Source organism: Megalobrama amblycephala, linkage group LG9 (genome assembly GCF_018812025.1).
Source record: "Megalobrama amblycephala isolate DHTTF-2021 linkage group LG9, ASM1881202v1, whole genome shotgun sequence".
Lineage (NCBI taxonomy): Eukaryota > Metazoa > Chordata > Actinopteri > Cypriniformes > Xenocyprididae > Megalobrama > Megalobrama amblycephala.
In genome coordinates this window covers 7,926,056-7,945,658 of record NC_063052.1, presented here as the reverse complement: position 1 = coordinate 7,945,658, position 19,603 = coordinate 7,926,056, and the positions used below count along the sequence as shown (strand labels likewise).

The 19,603-nt window shown below is 36.9% G+C and overlaps 1 protein-coding gene across 27 annotated transcripts in view; it reads left to right on the top strand.

The window, feature by feature from the left end:
- Positions 1-19,603, top strand: part of macf1a (microtubule actin crosslinking factor 1a) — a 194,465-nt gene that overhangs the window by 10,492 nt on the left and 164,370 nt on the right. Inside the window, exon 1 of one of the 27 annotated variants that reach the window (XM_048201451.1) lies at positions 9,298-10,184. The exons of the other annotated variants lie outside the window; for them this stretch is intronic. Within the exon in view, the coding sequence (XP_048057408.1) occupies positions 10,091-10,184 (94 nt within the window). The 5' untranslated portion in view covers positions 9,298-10,090. Of the gene's footprint in view, positions 1-9,297; positions 10,185-19,603 lie in introns of those variants that run through there. 27 annotated transcript variants of the gene reach the window in all.

Sequence of the window (19,603 nt, the reverse complement as noted above, 5' to 3'; positions counted from 1 at the left end):
AAGGAAAGGGGCAAAAAAGGGACAAACAGGAGGTTAAAGGGGAAAAGTCGTGATGGCATATTAAATGGTTAGTTCACCCAAAAATGAAAATTATCCTATAATTTACTCACCATCAAGCCATCCTAGGTGTATATGACTATCTAATTTCAGTCAAACACAATTGGAGTTATAGTAAAAAAAATATTCTGGCTCTTCCAAGCTTTATAATTGGAATAGTAACCGAGATTTTGAAGCCCAAAATGCATTCATCCATCACAAAAGTAATCCATACGGCTCCAGGGGGTAAATAAAGGTTTTTGTAAGAAAGATATCCATATTTATAACTTTATAAACTTTAAAGGTGCTAAAGAGGATGTTTTGTTTTATACATTTTTGCAATATTACTTGAAACTGTCTTTACTAACTGATAAAAGACTATTTATTAGGTGCACTGAAAGGAATAATATTAATATACATCATCTGTGCACGAGGTAGGGCCTTAAAAACATCAGCCAATCGTTTATGTGATCATCGCGTAAACGATTGGCCCTCTGGCTTGTCAATCACTGCCATTACGTTCCTTATGAAAGACGTGCGCGGATTGGCCCTCTGGCTTGTCAATCACTGCCATGACGTTCCTTGTGAGAGATGTGCGCAGCTGCGCGCTCCAGTAACTTTCCACACTCCACAGGCGCCGCATGCAATGTTTTTGTCAGGAGACAGGAGTAACAACTGCAGATTATGAGTTACCTGCGGTGAGTCCGACATTAACACTAACACGACACAGCGAATGCCGGTGGTAAACACTCGTGTTCCAATACTCGTGCACCAGTTTTGGGAGGCGTTCCCTCGAAATGAGCTGTGAAGGAGGGGGGTTGTTCTTACGCATGCGCTCATTTCAAAAACTCAGTAACAGTCTTTGGTTTCTCAGTCGACGAAAAGATCCTCTTTAGCACCTTTAATCACACGCTTCTGGTAACATCCATTCGCACGTTCATGAGAGAGTTGAGATCCGGCGTTTTAGGAGTAGCGAAAGCTTAGGTGAGAGTAGACGCCTCTCGCGGTTCAAACAAATAGGGCTGGGCAACAAACTGAAGCTCCTCTGACATTTCTATTTAAAAATTCTCGTTTTAGACTTCTAATTTGTGACCGGTCTTTTGTTTTGCTCTATATCGTCAGTACGTCATGCTTCAGGTCGAAGTTCACTCTTCCACCAGAATCGAATTGCATGTGATTCTAGTTTATAAAGTTTTAAATATGGATATTTTTCTTACAAAAACGCATCGCTTCACTTCAGAAGGCCTTTATTAACCCCCTTGAGCCATATGGATTACTTTTATGATGGATGGATGTGCTTATTTGGGCTTCAAAATCTTGTTACCATTCACTCCCATTATAAAGCTTGGAAAAGCCAGAATATTTTTTAATATAACTCCGATTGTGTTTGACTGAGTGAAGAAAGTCATCTACACCTAGGATGGCTTGAGGGTGAGTAAATTATGGGATGATTTTCATTTTTGGGTGAACTAACCCTTTAAAGGGAAGAGGTTAGAGACAACGAGCATGGAGGGAATATCTGGAAAGAAGGCGGATGCGTATGATTTACAGCACTTCACTCTTGGAATGCCATGCTGCAAAACAGTTATGACAGTTGCCTAGAAAACATAGTGAGTTTCCAAACACAAACAACTCTATGCACATAGATCTCAGCTCTGTCCACCTTTCATTTTGTGTGTGCGTGCAGGTGAAGTGGTTCGAACCCAAGCTGCAATCCAAAGGCAATAAATTGGCTAAATCACAGTGATGACAAAGACTTTTCAGTCTGGGTGGCCTTTTATTGTTGTAAGTGACATCGGAATCAGTACACACCAAAGAAAGAGAATAAGAGGCTGATGAAGCCATAACTTCACATAGTTTAAATGTGGCATGACGTGCAGAGTCACAATGGAAAAACACTTCTATAGAGCTTCCAGTCAAGGTTTATTGTTGTTGCCCACCTACAGAGTAAGAACAGAAACAAGATATGTTTTTTTCCATTGAAAGACAGTGAGAGATGTATCTTTTTTACATTTATAATACACAACAGATGCTGTTATTTAATGCATACTTAGGTTAATGTTTAAAAACCTAATAATAAATTGAATAAATAATTTAATCTTTAGCAAGTCTCAAAATGTAATGTATCATTTAAAGGTACAGTAATTTCTGAGAAACATGTTATTTGAAAATCACCAAAACAAACACGCCCCTACCCAAAAGGATCACACTCCTATCTTTATTGCTCCGCCCCCAAATTCATGAACACACTATACAACACTGGCACCTCCCCGATCAAGAATGTATATGCCTCTTACTGCTGATTGGTTGCAAGCGAGTTTTGGTGCTCAGTCTGATCCACTTTCAACAGCGTTTCTCAGAAATTGCTTACTGCCCCTTTAAAGGTGCCCTAGATTCAAAGATTGAATTTACCTCGGCATAGTTGAATAACAAGAGCTCAGTACATGGCAATGACATACAGTGAGTCTCAAACTCCATTGTTTCCTCCTTCTTATATAAATCTCATTTGTTTAAACAACCTCCGAGGAACAGGCAAATCTCAACATAACACCGACTGTCACGTAACAGTCGGGGTGTACGCCCCCAATATTTGCATATGCCAGCCCATGTTCAATGCATTATACAAGGGCAGCCAGTATTAACGTCTGGCAAAATGGCAGATGGAGCGATAATAACCGACATGATCATTGATATCATGATATTTTTAGTGATATTTGTAAATTGTCTTTCTAAATGTTTCGTTAGCATGTTGCTAATGTACTGTTAAATGTGGTTAAAGTTACCATCGTTTCTTACTGTATTCACGGAGACAAGACTGTCGTTATTTTCATTTTTTAAACACTTGCAGTCTGTATAATTCATAAACACAACTTCATTCTTTATAAATCTCTCCAACAGTGTGTAATGTTAGCTTTAGCCATGGAGCACCATCAAACTCATTCAGAATCAAATGTAAACATCCAAATAAATACTATACTTTTGAGGGTTATATTAGCTGTGTGAACTTTGTTTATGGTGTTTAAGGCAAGCGCGAGCTCTTGGGGCATGGAGCACGAGATTTAGAGGGGCCGCGTACCCTGAATCGGCGCATTTATAATGATAGGCAGTTAAAAAAATTAATACAAAAAAAAACTATGGGGTATTTTGAGCTGAAACTTCACAGACACATTCAGGGGACACTTAAGACTTATATTACATCTTTTGAAAACATGTTCTTCGGCACCTTTAATGATAATTTTTAATTTTTGAATTTATTTAGACAAAGTAATATGAATATATAATACTGACCCACAACATGATAATAATAATTTGTTTATCTGTAACGTTCAGAATTTTATCGGAGCATCCCTATTTGGAAGTTTGCTTTTTGCCAATGTTTTTAGCTTTTATGAGCCACCTAAATCACAGCAGTGAATTCCATTATTTTTTGCATATTGCATAAGGTTATCTGTTTGGCATATACACATTTATGTGTTTAAATGTAAAAGGAATGTGCATGCCTAGTCAAATTTCAATCCGATCGATCAAGTGCTTGAAGTGACTAAGCATATATATAGGCCCTTAAGAGCTTTTAAATGTAGATGTAGATTAACTGTAAATGCTATAAATGTAGAATGTTATCCTCTTATTCAGAGCTGGATGAGAAAGACATCTTATTTATATCTGTAAACTGATCCACTGTCACTGAAGCAAATCGCCTGATAAATAGTCCATAATAATAGTGAGCCTAAAAATATTGTGCTTTTAAAAATAATTTTTGTGATAATTCCACTTAATTAAAAGCAAAAAGAGATTTTTAATGGAGCTAGAATATGTTTCAGTGATCAGCTCTTGCTTTATTTAAAGGGATAGTTCACCCTAAAATGAAAATGAAGCCATCATTTACTCACCTTGGTGCTGTTCTAATGTCGTATGCCCTTCTTTAAGTTATGAACCACAAAAAGAGAATTTTAAAAAAATGTCCCTCTTGCGCTTGTCTATATAATGACAGTGAATAGCGACCAGCATCAAGCTTTTTAAAAAAGATGCAAAAGTATGACAGAATGATCCCATGCGACACGTTTCGTATATTCCAAGTGTTCTGGGGGTGTATGATATGAAATTTAATGTATTATTTAATGAAAATCCTGATCTTGGCCGTTGGTCTTCTGTGCACGGCTACGTGACGTACGTGTTTGTGTGAATCTGTTAGCGCCACAGTTCACTCCGTCTCACCCAGAAAAAGCACTCAAGCTGTGAGAAATCGAGATTAACAAAAGCAAAATACAATGCCTAGAAATCCCCAAAAAAGTATCTATGTACCTTTTTCACTGAGTTGAATATCCCTGGACCAGAACTCCATTTGTCTGATGACAGAATGACAGTTGACAGGTGTGAACGCGATAACTTCTTGTTACGACGAACACAATGGATATATTCACCTCAGAGAAGAAGGTACATGGATTGTATTTCATGTCGCTCTTTTATTAATCTTGATTTCTCACAACTTGAGTGCTCCTTCTGGGCGAGACGGAGTGAACTGTGGCGCTAATAGAGTCATACAAACGCGCACGTCGCATAGCTGTGCACAAAAGACCAACGGCCAAGGTCAGAACTTTCATTGAATAATACATTAAAGGATTAGTCCACTTTTAAATAAACTTTTCCTGATAATTTACTCACCCCCATGTCATCCAAGATGTTCATGTCTTTCTTTCTTCAGTCGAAAAGAAATGAAGGTTTTTGATGAAAACATTCTAGGATTTTTCTCTGGACTTCAGTGGCCTCCAGACGGTTGAAGGTCAAAATTACAGTTTCAGTGCAGCTTCAAAGGGCTTTAAACGATACCAGACGAGGAATAAGAGTCTTATCTAGTGAAATGATCGGTCATTTAAAAAAAAATACAACTGTATATGCTTTATAAACACAAAATATCGCCTTGCACTAGTTTTTTTCCGTAAGTAGAATAGGGAAGGCGTAGGACATACAGCGTAAACGTTTTGAAGAATGCGGAAAGCAGAAGCACGTGCAAGGCGATATTTTGTGTTTATGAAGCATATACAGTTTTTATTTTTTTCGAAAATGACCGATCGTTTCACTAGATAAGACTCTTATTCCTCGTCTGGTATCGTTTAAAGCCCTTTGAAGCTGCACTGAAACTGTAATTTTGACCTTCAGCCATCTGGAGGCCATTGAAGTCCACTATAAGTAGAATAATCCTGGAATGTTTTCATCAAAAACCTTAATGTCTTTTCGACTGAAGAAAGAAAGACATCTTGGATGACATGGGGGTGAGAAAATTTTATTTAAAAGTGGACTAATCCTTTAAATTTCATATCATACACCCCCAGAACACTTGAAATGTACAGCATGTGTCGCATGGAATCATTCTGTGATACTTTTGCGTCTTTTTTAAAAATCTTGATGCTGGTCTCTCTTCACTGGCATTACAGTGGTGCTCAGAATTATTGGCACCCTTGGTAAATATGATCAAAGATGACTGTAAAAATAAATCTGCATTGTTAAAATGAGTAAAAATCTAACCTTTCATTGAAGGAAAAGAATTGAAAGTGCGGGGAAAATCACATTATGAAATAAATGTTTTTCTCCAAAACATGTTGGCCATAATTATTGGCACCCCTAGAATTTTTTATGAGTAAAATATCTCTGAAGTATATTCCCAGTCATATTTACATTTTTTTAGCACACCAGGGTGATCATAAACATGAAATTGTCCAGCCATGACTTCCTGTTCCACAGGAGAATAAACATGAGGAAACACAAAGGCCAAATTCCCTTAATCATTCATCACAATGAGTAAAACCAAAGAATATAGTTCTGATGTGCAGCAAAAGATTGCTGAGCTTCACATTATAGAAAGTAGCTGTAAGAAAATAGCTAAAGCACTGAAAATCCCCATTTCCACTATCAGAGCAATAATTAAGAAGTTCCATTTAACTAAAGATGTTACAATTCTGCCTGGAAGAGGACATGTATCTAAATCGTCCTAATGCGCGGTGAGGAGGAGAGTTTGAGTGGCCAAAGACTCTCCAAGGATCACAGATGGAGAATTGCAGAGATTAGTTGAATCTTGAGTCTCAGAAAGCCTAAAAAAAATGATCAAACAGCACCTATATCCCCACAAGTTGTTCAGGAGGTTTTCAAGAAAAATCCTCTGCTCTCATCCAGAAACAATCTCCAGCATATTCAGTTGTTAGGCAAGACTGGAACTTCAAATGGGACCGGCTTCTATGGTCAGACGAAACTAAAAAAAAGAGCTTTTTGGCAGCAAACCCACCAGATGGGTTTGGTGCACACAAGGATAAAAAGTACCCCATGCCCTGCTGGATCTTTAATGTTGTGGGCCTATTTTTCTGCTGGAAGTCCTGGACATCTTGTTCAGATATATGGTATCATGGATTCTACCAAATAGCAACAGATAAAAAAATCAAAACCTGACCGCTTCTGCTAGAAATCCTATAATGAGCCATGGTTGGATCTTCCATCAGGACAATGATCCAAAACAAACATCAAAACCAACACAAAAATGGGTCACTGAGCACAAAATGAAGCTTCTGCCATGGTCTACCCAGTTCCCTGACCTGAACCCTAAAGAAAATGAGTGAAGTGAACTGAAGAGAAGCACCACCATCATGGAGCTGGGAATCTGAAGGATCTGGAGAGATTCTGTATGAAGGAATGGTCTCTGATCTCTTGTCAGGTGTTCTCCAAACTCATCAGGCATTATAGAAGACGAATCAGAACTGTTTTTTTTTGGCAAAAGGAGGTTGCAAAAACTATTGAATAATAGTATTGAATAATTGTGGCCAACGTGTTTTGGATATAAACATTTATTTCATAATGTGACTTTCCCCCCACTTTCAATTCTTTTTCTTCAATGAAAGGTTAGATTTTTACTCATTTTGATCATATTTACCAAGGGTGCCAATAATTCTGAGCACCACTGTATATGGACGAGCGTGAGCAGGACATTTTTTTTAATTTTTTTTTTAAGTTCTCCTTTTGTGGTCCTTAAAAGAAAGAAAGGTATACGACATTGGAACAACTCCAGGGTGAGTAATTTATGACTTCATGTTCATTTTAGGGTAAACTATCCCTTTAATTATGATGCTCTCTTTTCCCGGAGCTGTGTAATGTGCCTCATTCACTACTGTGGGTTTAGGGACACATAGGGCCAACAGCAATATCCGCTGTCAGGCTATCAGTTGTTAGACACTCTGTGGGGTCATGTGTGCCTTCCAGGTCTCGCACTCAACTTTATTTGTGTGCAAGTGTGTGTATCTTTGCTGTACTGGTAGAGGATTGTGAAGTATTGCTCTGTAGGTGAATGTTTCATGAATGTTTCAACACACTCTTTAAAAGCATTTAGACCTAAACTTTCAGAGGCTGCTGGTCACCCAAGAGAGGTTTGGCTATTAGGAAACTTCATGGACTTGCATGGATCTACATCTGCTCTCAATATATTGAATGCTTGTCCCAGCACATGCAAAGGAAATAGGTCAGATAATGTTTACAACAGTTGTTTGAGAATGAGATGCAAGCACGCTATCAAATTTACTTTCTTTTTATGAGGAGCTGAGTGACGAAGGGGAATGGTGACACATAAATGCCCTAAGCAATTAGATTTATTCAGGAACAAAACTTTGTGTTCAAAGCAAATAGTAAAAGTAAATATTCATGATGTATTCATTGTTTAACACATCAAGTGGAGTGATAAAACTTTTTTGTATTGTAAAAAAAAAGATAATTTGATAATAGAGTGTTTCTGAAATTATTAAACTGGCAATAAATTCAGGGGTTTCTCTGTTTCAGTTTATTGAAGTGGTCTGTTCTTGGATCAAAAGTTCTTGGTCTGGGTTTTTAAGATGAGGGAGTCTTGTCTTGATCTAGTTCTTGTAAAGTCTGATCTTGTTATAAAACTGACATGTTATGCTTTTGTTGTTGTTATTAAAGCCAAACCATTAAAACTGACTAATAAGAGAGATACACTATGAATCAAATCACTTACTTTATTTTGCCTGAAATTACACTTTGCAGCAGTTAGATGGCAGTGCACTAGATGATCAAGTGAGACAAAGCCTATCCACTGATACTCAGTACTGGGACAAAAACAGGCTACAAAAATGTCTATATATGAAAGGCAGTATTTTGGATATTCTGTTCAGAGGTATTGACCTATTTCTGATTTTCCAGCATCTTCCATTTTCTCACATAATTTGATTTTCTTTGCTCACCAGTCAATTTATACAGTATTTGTGTAAATGTAAAATGCAATAACACCACCAGATGCACAGATAAGGTGCCAACAAATGTTATAAACATTAACAAATCTAGCATTCCCTTGAATTGAGACCGCAGATGTTCAGCTCCTTCTTGAATCATCACAGAAAGTCCCATGGTATTGACAATATTTTGCATATGAATTCAATAGACAATTTATTTTCTGATGTTGCTCGATACTAACAGGATCTGCTTAAGCTTGTGTCACTAATAGGAAATTACTTAGAATCCCAAAGAATTTATTTACAATTCAAGTTGATATGAGCACGATTACTTAGAGTTTATATGAGGTTTTTTTTCCCCCATTTTTTTTAAAATTTATTTTTATTAATATTACACATTTGCTTACAAAGTACAAAAGTGAGAAATAGCCAAGAGAAAAGAGCCAGGGGTTCAGGGACGGCCAAACATGACATCACATTGAAAATGAGAAAGGAAAATAAATAATTAATAGTAATAATAATAATAAAATAATAATAACAATAAAAATTAAAAAAATCGGGAAATATCAATTAAACAGATCACACAAACATAATCCTCCCCACAAAACAAAATAAAGATTATACAAAGACACCAAAAAGTGAGCATACATTCAGAGTTTTAGTAGCCTTTTTGTTACAGGAGGTAGAGTTTATATGAGTTAGCAAGTGAAATATGGAAAGCAGATCATCAGGATTATAAGGCTGCCTTTGAATTTGTCTGATTTTAAAATGTTTTTATAAGCATCTGACCGTGTTTATAAAATGTAGAGACGCAGCTTTGACCATTTATAAAAGGTGCATCTTTAAAATTGCTTTCAGAACATAATAATGTTTCTTTATTTTCTATAAAGTTTAATATAGGCTTAGACTAGTAGAAGCAGGAGGTAGGGAGTGATGCACCTCTCGGCTTTAACCAGTCGGGGGCGACAAAACCCAAGAATCAGACCCAATAACATCAGCCATTGTCACCATGAATTTCCTGCGCTGGATGTTCCTGGCGTGGCTGTGGAAGGAAGGGAGGGATGGAGGAGGAGAGCGCAGGCACTGCGGGAAGAATAGAGAAACATGAACCCCATTCGCAGAGGGGAAAATAGAGGGAGGACTGAGACACACGCCGTGTGATTATTATAGAAGCGGCCATTACATTGAGCAGCACGGATGGAAAAAAAAGATAATATAGCTGGTACCGGCGAGTCAAGAGCGCATTGACAAAGGAATATAAGAAGCACTAGCCGGATACCGTTTCATTGAGGCCTCGTATCTGCTTTCGGAAGGAGCCGAACGGACCGCCCACCGCACATAGACACACACATACTTGAGAAGCGCACACATATAAACCCAATCACCGGCTCGCACGCGCTACAATGGACTTTAAATACGATAACCGTTGGGATTCTGATCTAAATCAATGAAAGATGGGTTTATTTAGTTGTACATCTAGATTTAAACCTTTTCTGACGTTTAACCGTCATATATGATAAGTGATATTTACTCTAAAGATAGATATTTACGTATTTTTATTTATCTAATCTTGTTTTGACCGCACATTTATAGGAACCGCTGGTCCAAAGTAGCTTTGTTTCACTAGATTTATTTAATTCACCGTGTTTACGAACGCCAAATATAATATAATACGCTTTAGAAACATACTGAAACGTGAATAAGTCTGTATCCACTGTGGATATTTAACCCAAACCGGACTTGACAGCTGTTGTCGGACGACCGGGATCCACCGTCCTGGATTACTCTATCAGCGGGCCGCTGTGAGTCGGCCAGCGGGAGTGAGAGACGCTATGGCCGGCTACATCCCGGGCTTACTCCCGGCGAATCACTCCCAGGAGAAGGAGTTCGCACAGGCGTATGAGGATGTACTGGAGAGATATAAAGGTAAACGACTCACTGAAGCTCCGGTTTGTTGTGTTGTTTACCTTGGGAAAACTATGTATGCGCCTGTTTGTGTTTATGCGCCCGCTTTATATTTGCTATTTGTTGTCAGTTGTCCAAGGACACTGGAGGTGGATGGCGGGTCTCTTTTCCCATGAGTTTGTGAAAGGGCAGAGGACATCTAGTGCTTCTGTGTAGTACTATATTCAGAGAATGTTGTTAATTAGCTATTTTTGTAAGTGAGAAATTAAAAATTAAAAGGAGACACACTCCTTTTTTTCTAGGAACCACATTAAAAGATAATTTAATATAAAATAGTTTTCTTGTCTATTCAAGCCTATCCAGTATTATAGTGCTGCCAGTGCTTGTCCATTTTTACACACTACTGTCAGAGCCTGTTTAATAGTGTCCCAGCTTGTCTTCTATTCTAGTCCACTGGTGTCCGAGCTTGTCCTTTAGTATGACTAGAATGTGATGCCTTGAGTTTGTCCAGTATTCCTCTACTGCAGGGGTTCCCAAACTTTTTTTGTCAGCTGAAACCCTTAAATGTAAATATTGTCTTGAAGTACCTGAGATTAAGTTATTATATTATATTTCAATAATTTAACAACACATTTGGATGCTCACGATTCTCTAATGTCAGTTGATCACACTGGGGTTAGAACCCAATCAAATTGAATATAATATAATAATAGAAGAATATGAAAAATTAGCCTTATTATTATGTTTTAACTCAAATTTAATAAAATGTAATTGAACTGCAAAATTAAAACAATATATATTTGTGACCCTGGACCACAAAACCAGCCATAAGTGTCAATTTTTTTAAACTGAGATTTATGGCAATGGCAATGGCAATTTTATTTGTATAGCACATTTCATATACAATGGTAATTCAAAGTTCTTTACATAAAGAGGAATAATAAAAATAGAACATAAGGAATAGAAATAACAGTAAAAACAGAATTTTGCTATCTGGATGGATGAGCTAGGAAGTCTTGGGAGTTTTTTTGTTGTTGTTGTCCGTCAAAGTGGATCTAAACGGATCTTCCTCACACGACAGGACCACTGCCTGTTAAGGCATTTATACATCATTTGAAAGCTGAATAAATAAGCTTTCCATGTATGGACAATTTTTGGCTGAGATACAACTATTTGAAAATCTGGACTCTGAGGGTGCAAAAAAATCTAAATATTGAGAAAATTGCCTTTTAAAGTTGTCCAAATGAAGTCCTTAGCAATGCATATCCACTCACAAAAATACATTTTTGATATATTTACGGTAGGAAATTTACAAAATATCTTCATGAAATATGATCTTTACTTAATACCCTGATGATTTTTGGCGTAAAAGATAAAATCAATAATTTTGACCCATACAATGTATTGTTGGCTATTGCTACAAATATACCTGTGCGACTTATGACTGGTTTTCTGGTCCAGGGTCACATTTTATGATGTTCACAAGTTACAATACTAAAATTATTTTATTTTATTATTTTAAATAACATCTGGCACACATTATGTTCTTAAAGGCACATTAAACTAACAGCACATGCACATTCAGAGCATTTCACTTCATTTGCTGTGATCTGAGCGTCTCTGAGGTGCTGAAAACACTGGTTCATGTGTGTAAATGATCACAGTGCCGCGCTTCACTCTGAAACAGCACAACAGACTATATACTTATCTATATACTTATCTAATTAAATCGCAGTCTTTGATAATCACACAAAGATTTATCGCTATTACAGTTTTTTTTTTTTTTTTTATGTTGGACTCTATTACTTATTTTAATTTTACATTTAACTTAATGAAATATTAACTTTTCGTCAACTCACAAACCCCCTGCAGTTTCCTCACAAAACCCTGCCCTAGTATCCCAGCTTGTCTGGTTTTCCACTTCTGTCTGAGCTTCTCCAGTGGTCCACTGCTGTCTGATCATGTCCAGTTGTCCAGTATTCGTAAAGGATGGTGCTCAGATGGACAGCAGTGAACCCCTGAGGGCCTCAGAGGAGCTGTTCTGTACTTCTAATGACAGTGTTTCTGTGAAATATGAATACCTCAAATTAAATTGACCGTGATGGGAATATAAAGGAGAGCGAGTGATGTCAGTTGACTCGGAGAGCATCTGTGATGGAGCCTTGATGAAAAGGGCCTTTTTAATTATTGATTATTGTAATGAAATGCGATTCTGTTGGGGCCTTTGGGACAGGGGCCTAAGATAGCACCAAGAGTTCATTTTGGAGACTCTGTGATCTTAATGGATCCTCTGTAACTGATCATCTGTAAAAAATGTACTTATATTTGTGAAAAGGCTTTGATATCAAATCAAGTACAGTGTTTTTTCTGTGCTATTTAGAAGCATGACCATTGTCCATTAAAGGCACTACATAATCACCTATAATAATGTCTTATAAAAATGGAAGCTCAGTTGATGTACTAATGCATCAAGCCTCTCCCTTCACACTGTATGTCTATTCAAATGAATGTTTATTCAAATAAATGAAATACATTTTTTTTGACTGACGTTTCGCCAATATATCACTTTTGAAACAACAAGGCTAACATGAACAAGAGTGCTGGCCTCCACAGAGAGCGTGGTAAATCAAGCTTAATTAATTGTATGCATTACACCCACATTAGCCAACAGAAATTTTCAAAGTGGTTGCCAAGGGAGTTGTTTTATTTTGATGAATGAAAGGCCCTGATAAAGGGCAGAAAGATCTAAACTTATGCAACTTCCTTCTTGTGTTCTATTTATGCCTCTCATTTATTCTTATTCTTTATGTATTGACACAGGCAGCCTTCCTCTTTTCTTCCCAGGCTAGCTTTGTCAAAGGTCAATAGATTTAGCTTTATATGCACCACTGGCTCTAAATTGGACTTTTGTCACCGTATCTATTGTGACGTTTACTTTGTTTTATGCTGAGTAATGTTTAAATGTACATTTATTTATTTATTTTTTTAAATTAATTAAATATTTTATATACACTACCAATTAGAGTTGTCAAAAGTACAGAATTAGGTGCCAAGTCAGTACTGAAATTTTAAAAATGTGACGCTTTGAGCACTGTTGAGCGAATTCGTAAACACCTCTGATTGGCCATTGTGTTCACACGCTAATCAGATATGTCTATTGGCTACGATGATCAACGCTTCAAAAACACGTTGTAAATAGACATCTTTGACGGTCTTCACTGAGCGGTTACACAGATACACACGGTAGCGTTTGAAAGCAGGCGTCTATAAACGGATAGACGTTTAAACGCTCCCATGCGTTGATCATTGTAGCAAATCACAGACATATCTATTGAGCGTGTGAACACAGCCAATCAGAGGTGTTTACGAACCCGCTCAACAGCACTCAAAGCATCACATTTTTTAAAATTTCAGTACCGAAGTCATTACTTTTGACAACATTTACTTGATCTATTCATGATAATACAAAACTTTTGTTTCTAAAAGCTCAAGATTAAATGCTTGAATACAGTTTTGTTGATAAATATAAAATGGGTCCATGGCTAAATTTCTCATGACAGAACTCCAATGCAGAACTGTTAAGATATAATTTCTTATGTTCACTACATAATTTTAAAATGTAGAAAATATTATTTATAATGAGTAGGTGTGTCCAATCCCTTAAGTAGTTGTGTATTTCTTGAAGTGTCACATGATGTTTTCAGAGCTCGAAGCTTTCTTTAGTGTCTATCATTTCAGTATCATTAAACTTTCCCCATGTTTGCAGTGAAACAGGAGCGGTCACACTTATACAAATGTGTGTATATTACTGGATGTTTGCATAAGGCTTTCAGCTGCGTCACTTGTGGCAGTTTCATGAAGAATAGGAGGGGAAATGTGAGAAATGTGGATTTGGTGGCTTGTCGAAGGTGTCACTTGAAGCTGAAATCTGAGTCGTACACATGATACAGGGATTGAATAATTCAGGGGCCTCTGTATGTGAGTGCACGTCTGTTTATAAGAGGGCGGTGGTTATTTGGATCATATTTATATTTTGTTTTGAGCATAAGTTGTTTTTCCATACATGTTGTTAACTGAAGACAATAGCAGGATATGGAAGCCCGACTGGTTTCCAGAATGAGAAACAAAACCATGAGTCAGAAGAGAACAGACTCATTCAGGAAGCACAGTGATATACAAACCACAGCAGCTTGCAAATGACAGAAATGGACACAGCCCTGGTGTCGATGGTCAGCTGTCACTCCATTACATAATGTTTAAACAGGACTCGACCGTTGTCGCGTCGCACCAGCTAGAAGCTGTCCACGCTGGACGCGACAAAGTGACTGTTGCAAATCCATTTGTCCTTTGTATCAAAAGTAGTACTTCAGAAATACAATCGGGCATCAGTTTACTGTTGGGAATTTATCGTGTCCCATCCAGTGTAGACAGCATTACTGATTGAATAAAATAGGCTCTATTTGCTTTTGTCGCGTTGTTTCGCACCGCTCGCATCTGGTTTAGACACGGCGTAAGACAGATGCTGTTGACATCCTGGAGACATGCAAGGAGAAAAGTTAAATAGTCACATTTCATGCCAGACCAGAACTGCTTTGCAAGATTATACACATAAAATCCTTCATGAGATGCATAGGAAACAAGCTCTTTTATGTTCACTGTAGATGCTTGTCACTGAAGGTTTTATGCCATATCCAATACAATCCAGTCTTGTAATTCGGCTTTGTCTCATGTCCTCCACCCATGGTATTTGCCTCACTCAGTTTTATTGGCCTTTGGCCTATTCACCCTGTGCTGCCTGATCCCAGTGACCCTCAAACATACACAAACACTGGCTTCACAAAGTGTGTTTGTGTGTGTCCATTTCCTCTAGTGAGCCAGAGGAAGTGGGAGTTTGGAAGGAAGCCTCTTTTAGCTGTCTCGTCAGTTTCTTTCTTTGTGCCGTATGATGTTCCTGCAGTTTTTTTGTTAGAATACTTGTCATGTTACTTTGATGTTATTATGACTTTTTTTTTTTATTATTTTGAAAGCTAGTTAGTCATGCTTGCAAACTTCTAACTTTAGATATGAAAGTTGAGACGGGTCTTTTCTTCCGTAATGTGACATTCATCCTAATGAAACAGATTATCAAAAAAATGTGGATATGGGATATGGTTCTGTGCACCATTTGTTGATTGGATGGAGGCAGATCTGAATGGCAGAACTTGATACTGCTGAGTTCAACATGTTCCTGGGTCAACATTTTTGTTGATCCTGGAACTACATTCAAATCAACCAATCAGATTTGAGGGACAAGTTTACAGATTATGTCAAGTTTAGGCTTAAAATCATGAATTGGTGCTTCTACATCAGTGTTATTCATCTATCATTTCCCTCTGATTTTTGGGGTAACTTATGGGTAGGGTTAGGTTTAGTGGTAGGAATAGGGTTGACTAAATTTTCAGACTAGAATGTTCCAGGATCAACAAAATATGTTGACCCATCTAACTCAGCAATATCAGGACGTGCGATCTGAATGCAAGCTTGCCATCAATTGTAAGAAAGGGGTGGGGTTTAAGCGGAATAAATGATTAGAGATGTCCAGCAAACGTCACCAGAGAGAAGTCTGTTGTTTCACTGGAAGAAAAAAGTAACGCATGCATGGATGAATTGACCACGCTGAGGTCAATAGCATGCATTTAGAATATAGATAGTGTGAATTTTATTTCATGTTGACTTGATATGTTTTATTGTTAATGATCATCCTCGATCATTATGCATTAGTTCTGCTACAGATGTGAATGGAACTGAATGCTGCTTAAGGGGAGTTGTGCTATATATATATATATATATATATATATATATATATATATATATATATATATATATATATATATATATATATATATATATATATATATATATATATATATATATACGATTAATCGTTTGCAAAATAAAAGTCTGTGTTTATGTAATATGTGTGTGTTCTGTGTATAATAAATATGTATATATAAATACAGACACATACATTTATATATTTAATAAAAATGTTAGATTTATATATAAAATATTTATATTTATATGTAATATAAAATGTATATAAATATATATATTTATTTAAACATGCATATATTTCTTAAATTTATACATGTATGTGTGTGTATTTATATATACATAATTATTATACACAGAACACACACACATATATTACGTAAACACAGACTTTTATTTTGCAAACGATTAATCGTTGCACATCCCTAATATATATATATATATATATATATATATATATATATATATATATATATATATATAAAAACCTAAACAATAAACATTCTTTTTACACATTTTGATCCATTGGTTAGATATGGTGCGATAGGATTTGATTCTTTGAGTCGGAAAGTCCCAAAAACAAGTGTTTGTCTATTGAACCTTCAACCATTTGCTGGTTTAGAGGGTAAATGTGAGCTTGAGGCAGCTAACAGAGGCAGACAAATGATCGAGCATGGATCGTTACAACTGTATTTTTCCACGTGGCCTAGTTTCCCCTCAATTCTTGTCATTCTCCCTCTCACGGTAGACTGCGGTGACCATGAGTACATGCAGCCTCGGCCTTGGCTTCTGTCTTTCCCCTCCCTCTCTCCCTCATTCTTTCTCTCTCTTTTCCTCCCCTACTGCAACGCTGCAGGATTTCCCTCCTTGCACTTCCTGTTTGGCTGCATTCTGCACGGCACCTGACTGTGTCAGTGGGGAAAAAGCCATCAGAGGGCCGATCCTCTTTGATTCAGGATGTTCGGTGACATGCCGGAGGCATTCTGTCAATGCTCATTTGACATCCTTCCTATGTAGCAGATCTTTGTCTAGAGTAAAAATGGAATATTAGTGTCTAACATTGCATTCCTTGCATTTATCCTTGTAAGTAATATTCTAAAAAAAGGTCATGCTAATTCAAAAAATATTCTGGCTAGGTTTGGAATGGAACATTAGTGTGCAGTTTATTTGAGTGCAGTATGTGAAACAGAACTAAAGGACAATAAATGTTTCAAATAACATTTGGCTACATTGTTGCCAATTAACAGCAAAATATTTCATCACATTTAAAGGTTTAGTTCACCCAAAATTGAAATTTCTGTCATTAGTTACTCACCCTCATATCATTCCAAACCCGTAAGACCTTTGTTCATCTTCAGAACTTAAATTAAAATATTTTTGATGAAATCCAAGAGGTTTTTATATTAGAAAGCAATGCAAGTACTACATTCAAGTTCCAGAAAGGAAGTAAAGACATTGTTAAAATAGTCGATGTGACTACAGTGGTTGAACTATAATGTTATGAAGCGACGAGAATACTTCATGCGCAAAAAAATAATGGCTTTATTCAATATTTTTTTCTCTCCCCGTCGTTCTTCTATGCTGTTTTGTTTTGTTTTGTTTTTCAAAGTATTCTCATTGCTTCATAACATTAAAGGTGATGGAGAGGATTTTTTCGTCGACTGAGAATCCAAAGACTGTTCCTGAGTTTTTGAAATGAGCGCATGCGTAAGAACAACCCCCCTCCTTCACAGCTCACTTCAAAGGAACGCCTCCCAAAACTCGTTGCCGAGTATTGGAACATGAGTGTTTACCACCGGCATTCACTGTGTCATGTTTTTTGGATTCATTATGTCGGACTCACCGCAGGTAACTCATAATCTGCAGTTGTTACTCCTGTCTCCTGACAAAAACATTGCATGCGGTGCCTGTGGAGTGTGGAAAGTTACTGGAGCGTGCAGCCGCGCTCGTCTCTCACAAGGAACGTCACGGCAGTGATTGACAAGCCAGAGGGCCAATCCGCGCACGTCTCTCTCAAGGGACGTCACGGCAGTGATTGACAAGCCAGAGGGCAAATCGCGTAAACGATTGGCTGATGTTTTTAAGGCCCTACCTCGTGCACAGACGATGTATATAAATATTACTACTTTCAGTGCACCTAATAAATAGTTTTTTATCCGTTAGTAAAGACAGTTTCAAGTAATATTGCAAAAATGTATAAAACAAAACATCCTCTTTAGCACCTTTAAGGTTGAACCTCTATAGTCACGTTGAATATTTCAATAATGTCTTTACTACTTTTCTGGACCTTGAATGTGGTACTTAGGTCTTACAGGTTTGGAACGACATGAGTAAATGAGTAAATAATGACAGAAATTTAATTTTTGGGTGAACTAACCATTTAATTAAACAAGTGTCTTTCATTTATCATTTTAGAAATACTTTTTAATACTGAGAGATATAATGGCCTCATACAGCTTAACTTACTGTTAAATTTCGTCAAGAAAAAAAGTTACATAAAAAAAAAATTGTCATGCACAATTTTTAATCCATAAGTAAAACATTGTAACGCAAGTTGTTTTTAACGTTACTTTGGAACACGGTTTTATGAACAATATCCTATTAATTTATTTACTGTGCTTCAGTTGTTTCTCTCTTTAAAGTTGTCATGCAGTTCATGAAAATTCACTTAATCTATTTTGTAAATGCATGTTATTATGCTTGCTTCATCAATGTATGTGTTTCTCTCTCTTTGTTTTAAATAAATTGGACCTCGTAATTTTTAATTAAAATATCATAACTCTGGTGACGCATGCTGAACTTCTCAAATAGTTTTGTTTCTTATAATTGACTTTAAGTGTACATTCAGATATGCCTCCATCCACTCAACAACTGATGCATAGAGTCCCGCACTACTTTTTATTTTTATTTTTGATAATTCGTTACGCTCAGATGCAAGTCATAATATGGAAGAAAAGTTGCGTTTCATTGCAACTTTAAACATTAACATCACATCTCTTTCCTGGTATGTTTTCACAAGCTCTTTATAAAACTTTTTTTCCCCCATTTTACTGCACTTTCTAAGCCCTATTAGCATCTTTTCTGTGGACATGTTTCTAGTAACACAGTGAGAAAAGAAATCCAAGAAAAAAAAGATGCATTGACAATCGTTTTATCATGGCATCGCAGCCCTCTGATTCGTATTTGAATCGTCTGGTGTCTAGAGATTCCCACACCTAGGAAACCACAACTGACACTACATTATTTTTGTTATTCAGTAAATTATTTAAAGTGTTCGGTTAATGCAACCTCTGAGTGGGTGATCCAGGTATTTTTTTTGCATACTGAAAACACAAAATAGCACAAGTACCATAGTACTGGGCTGTTTTGAACATACCCTTTACCTCTTCACTGTGTTTCCTGATTTTTTTTATCTTTCTGTCTGGTCCTGTGTTAAAGCTCTTTGTCCTGTTGGTGCATTAGCAAGCTGACTGCCCCACTCTGCAGCCCTGTGAAGGGCTCTTGCGTAATGAATCCTCAACTGACTTTATAGAACACCTTTAACTCCTGCGGTGACTTACTTTTGGATTGTAGTCTCAGAAACTTTTTACTGAACTGTGTTTGACAAGATTCCACTTTACATAATGTCT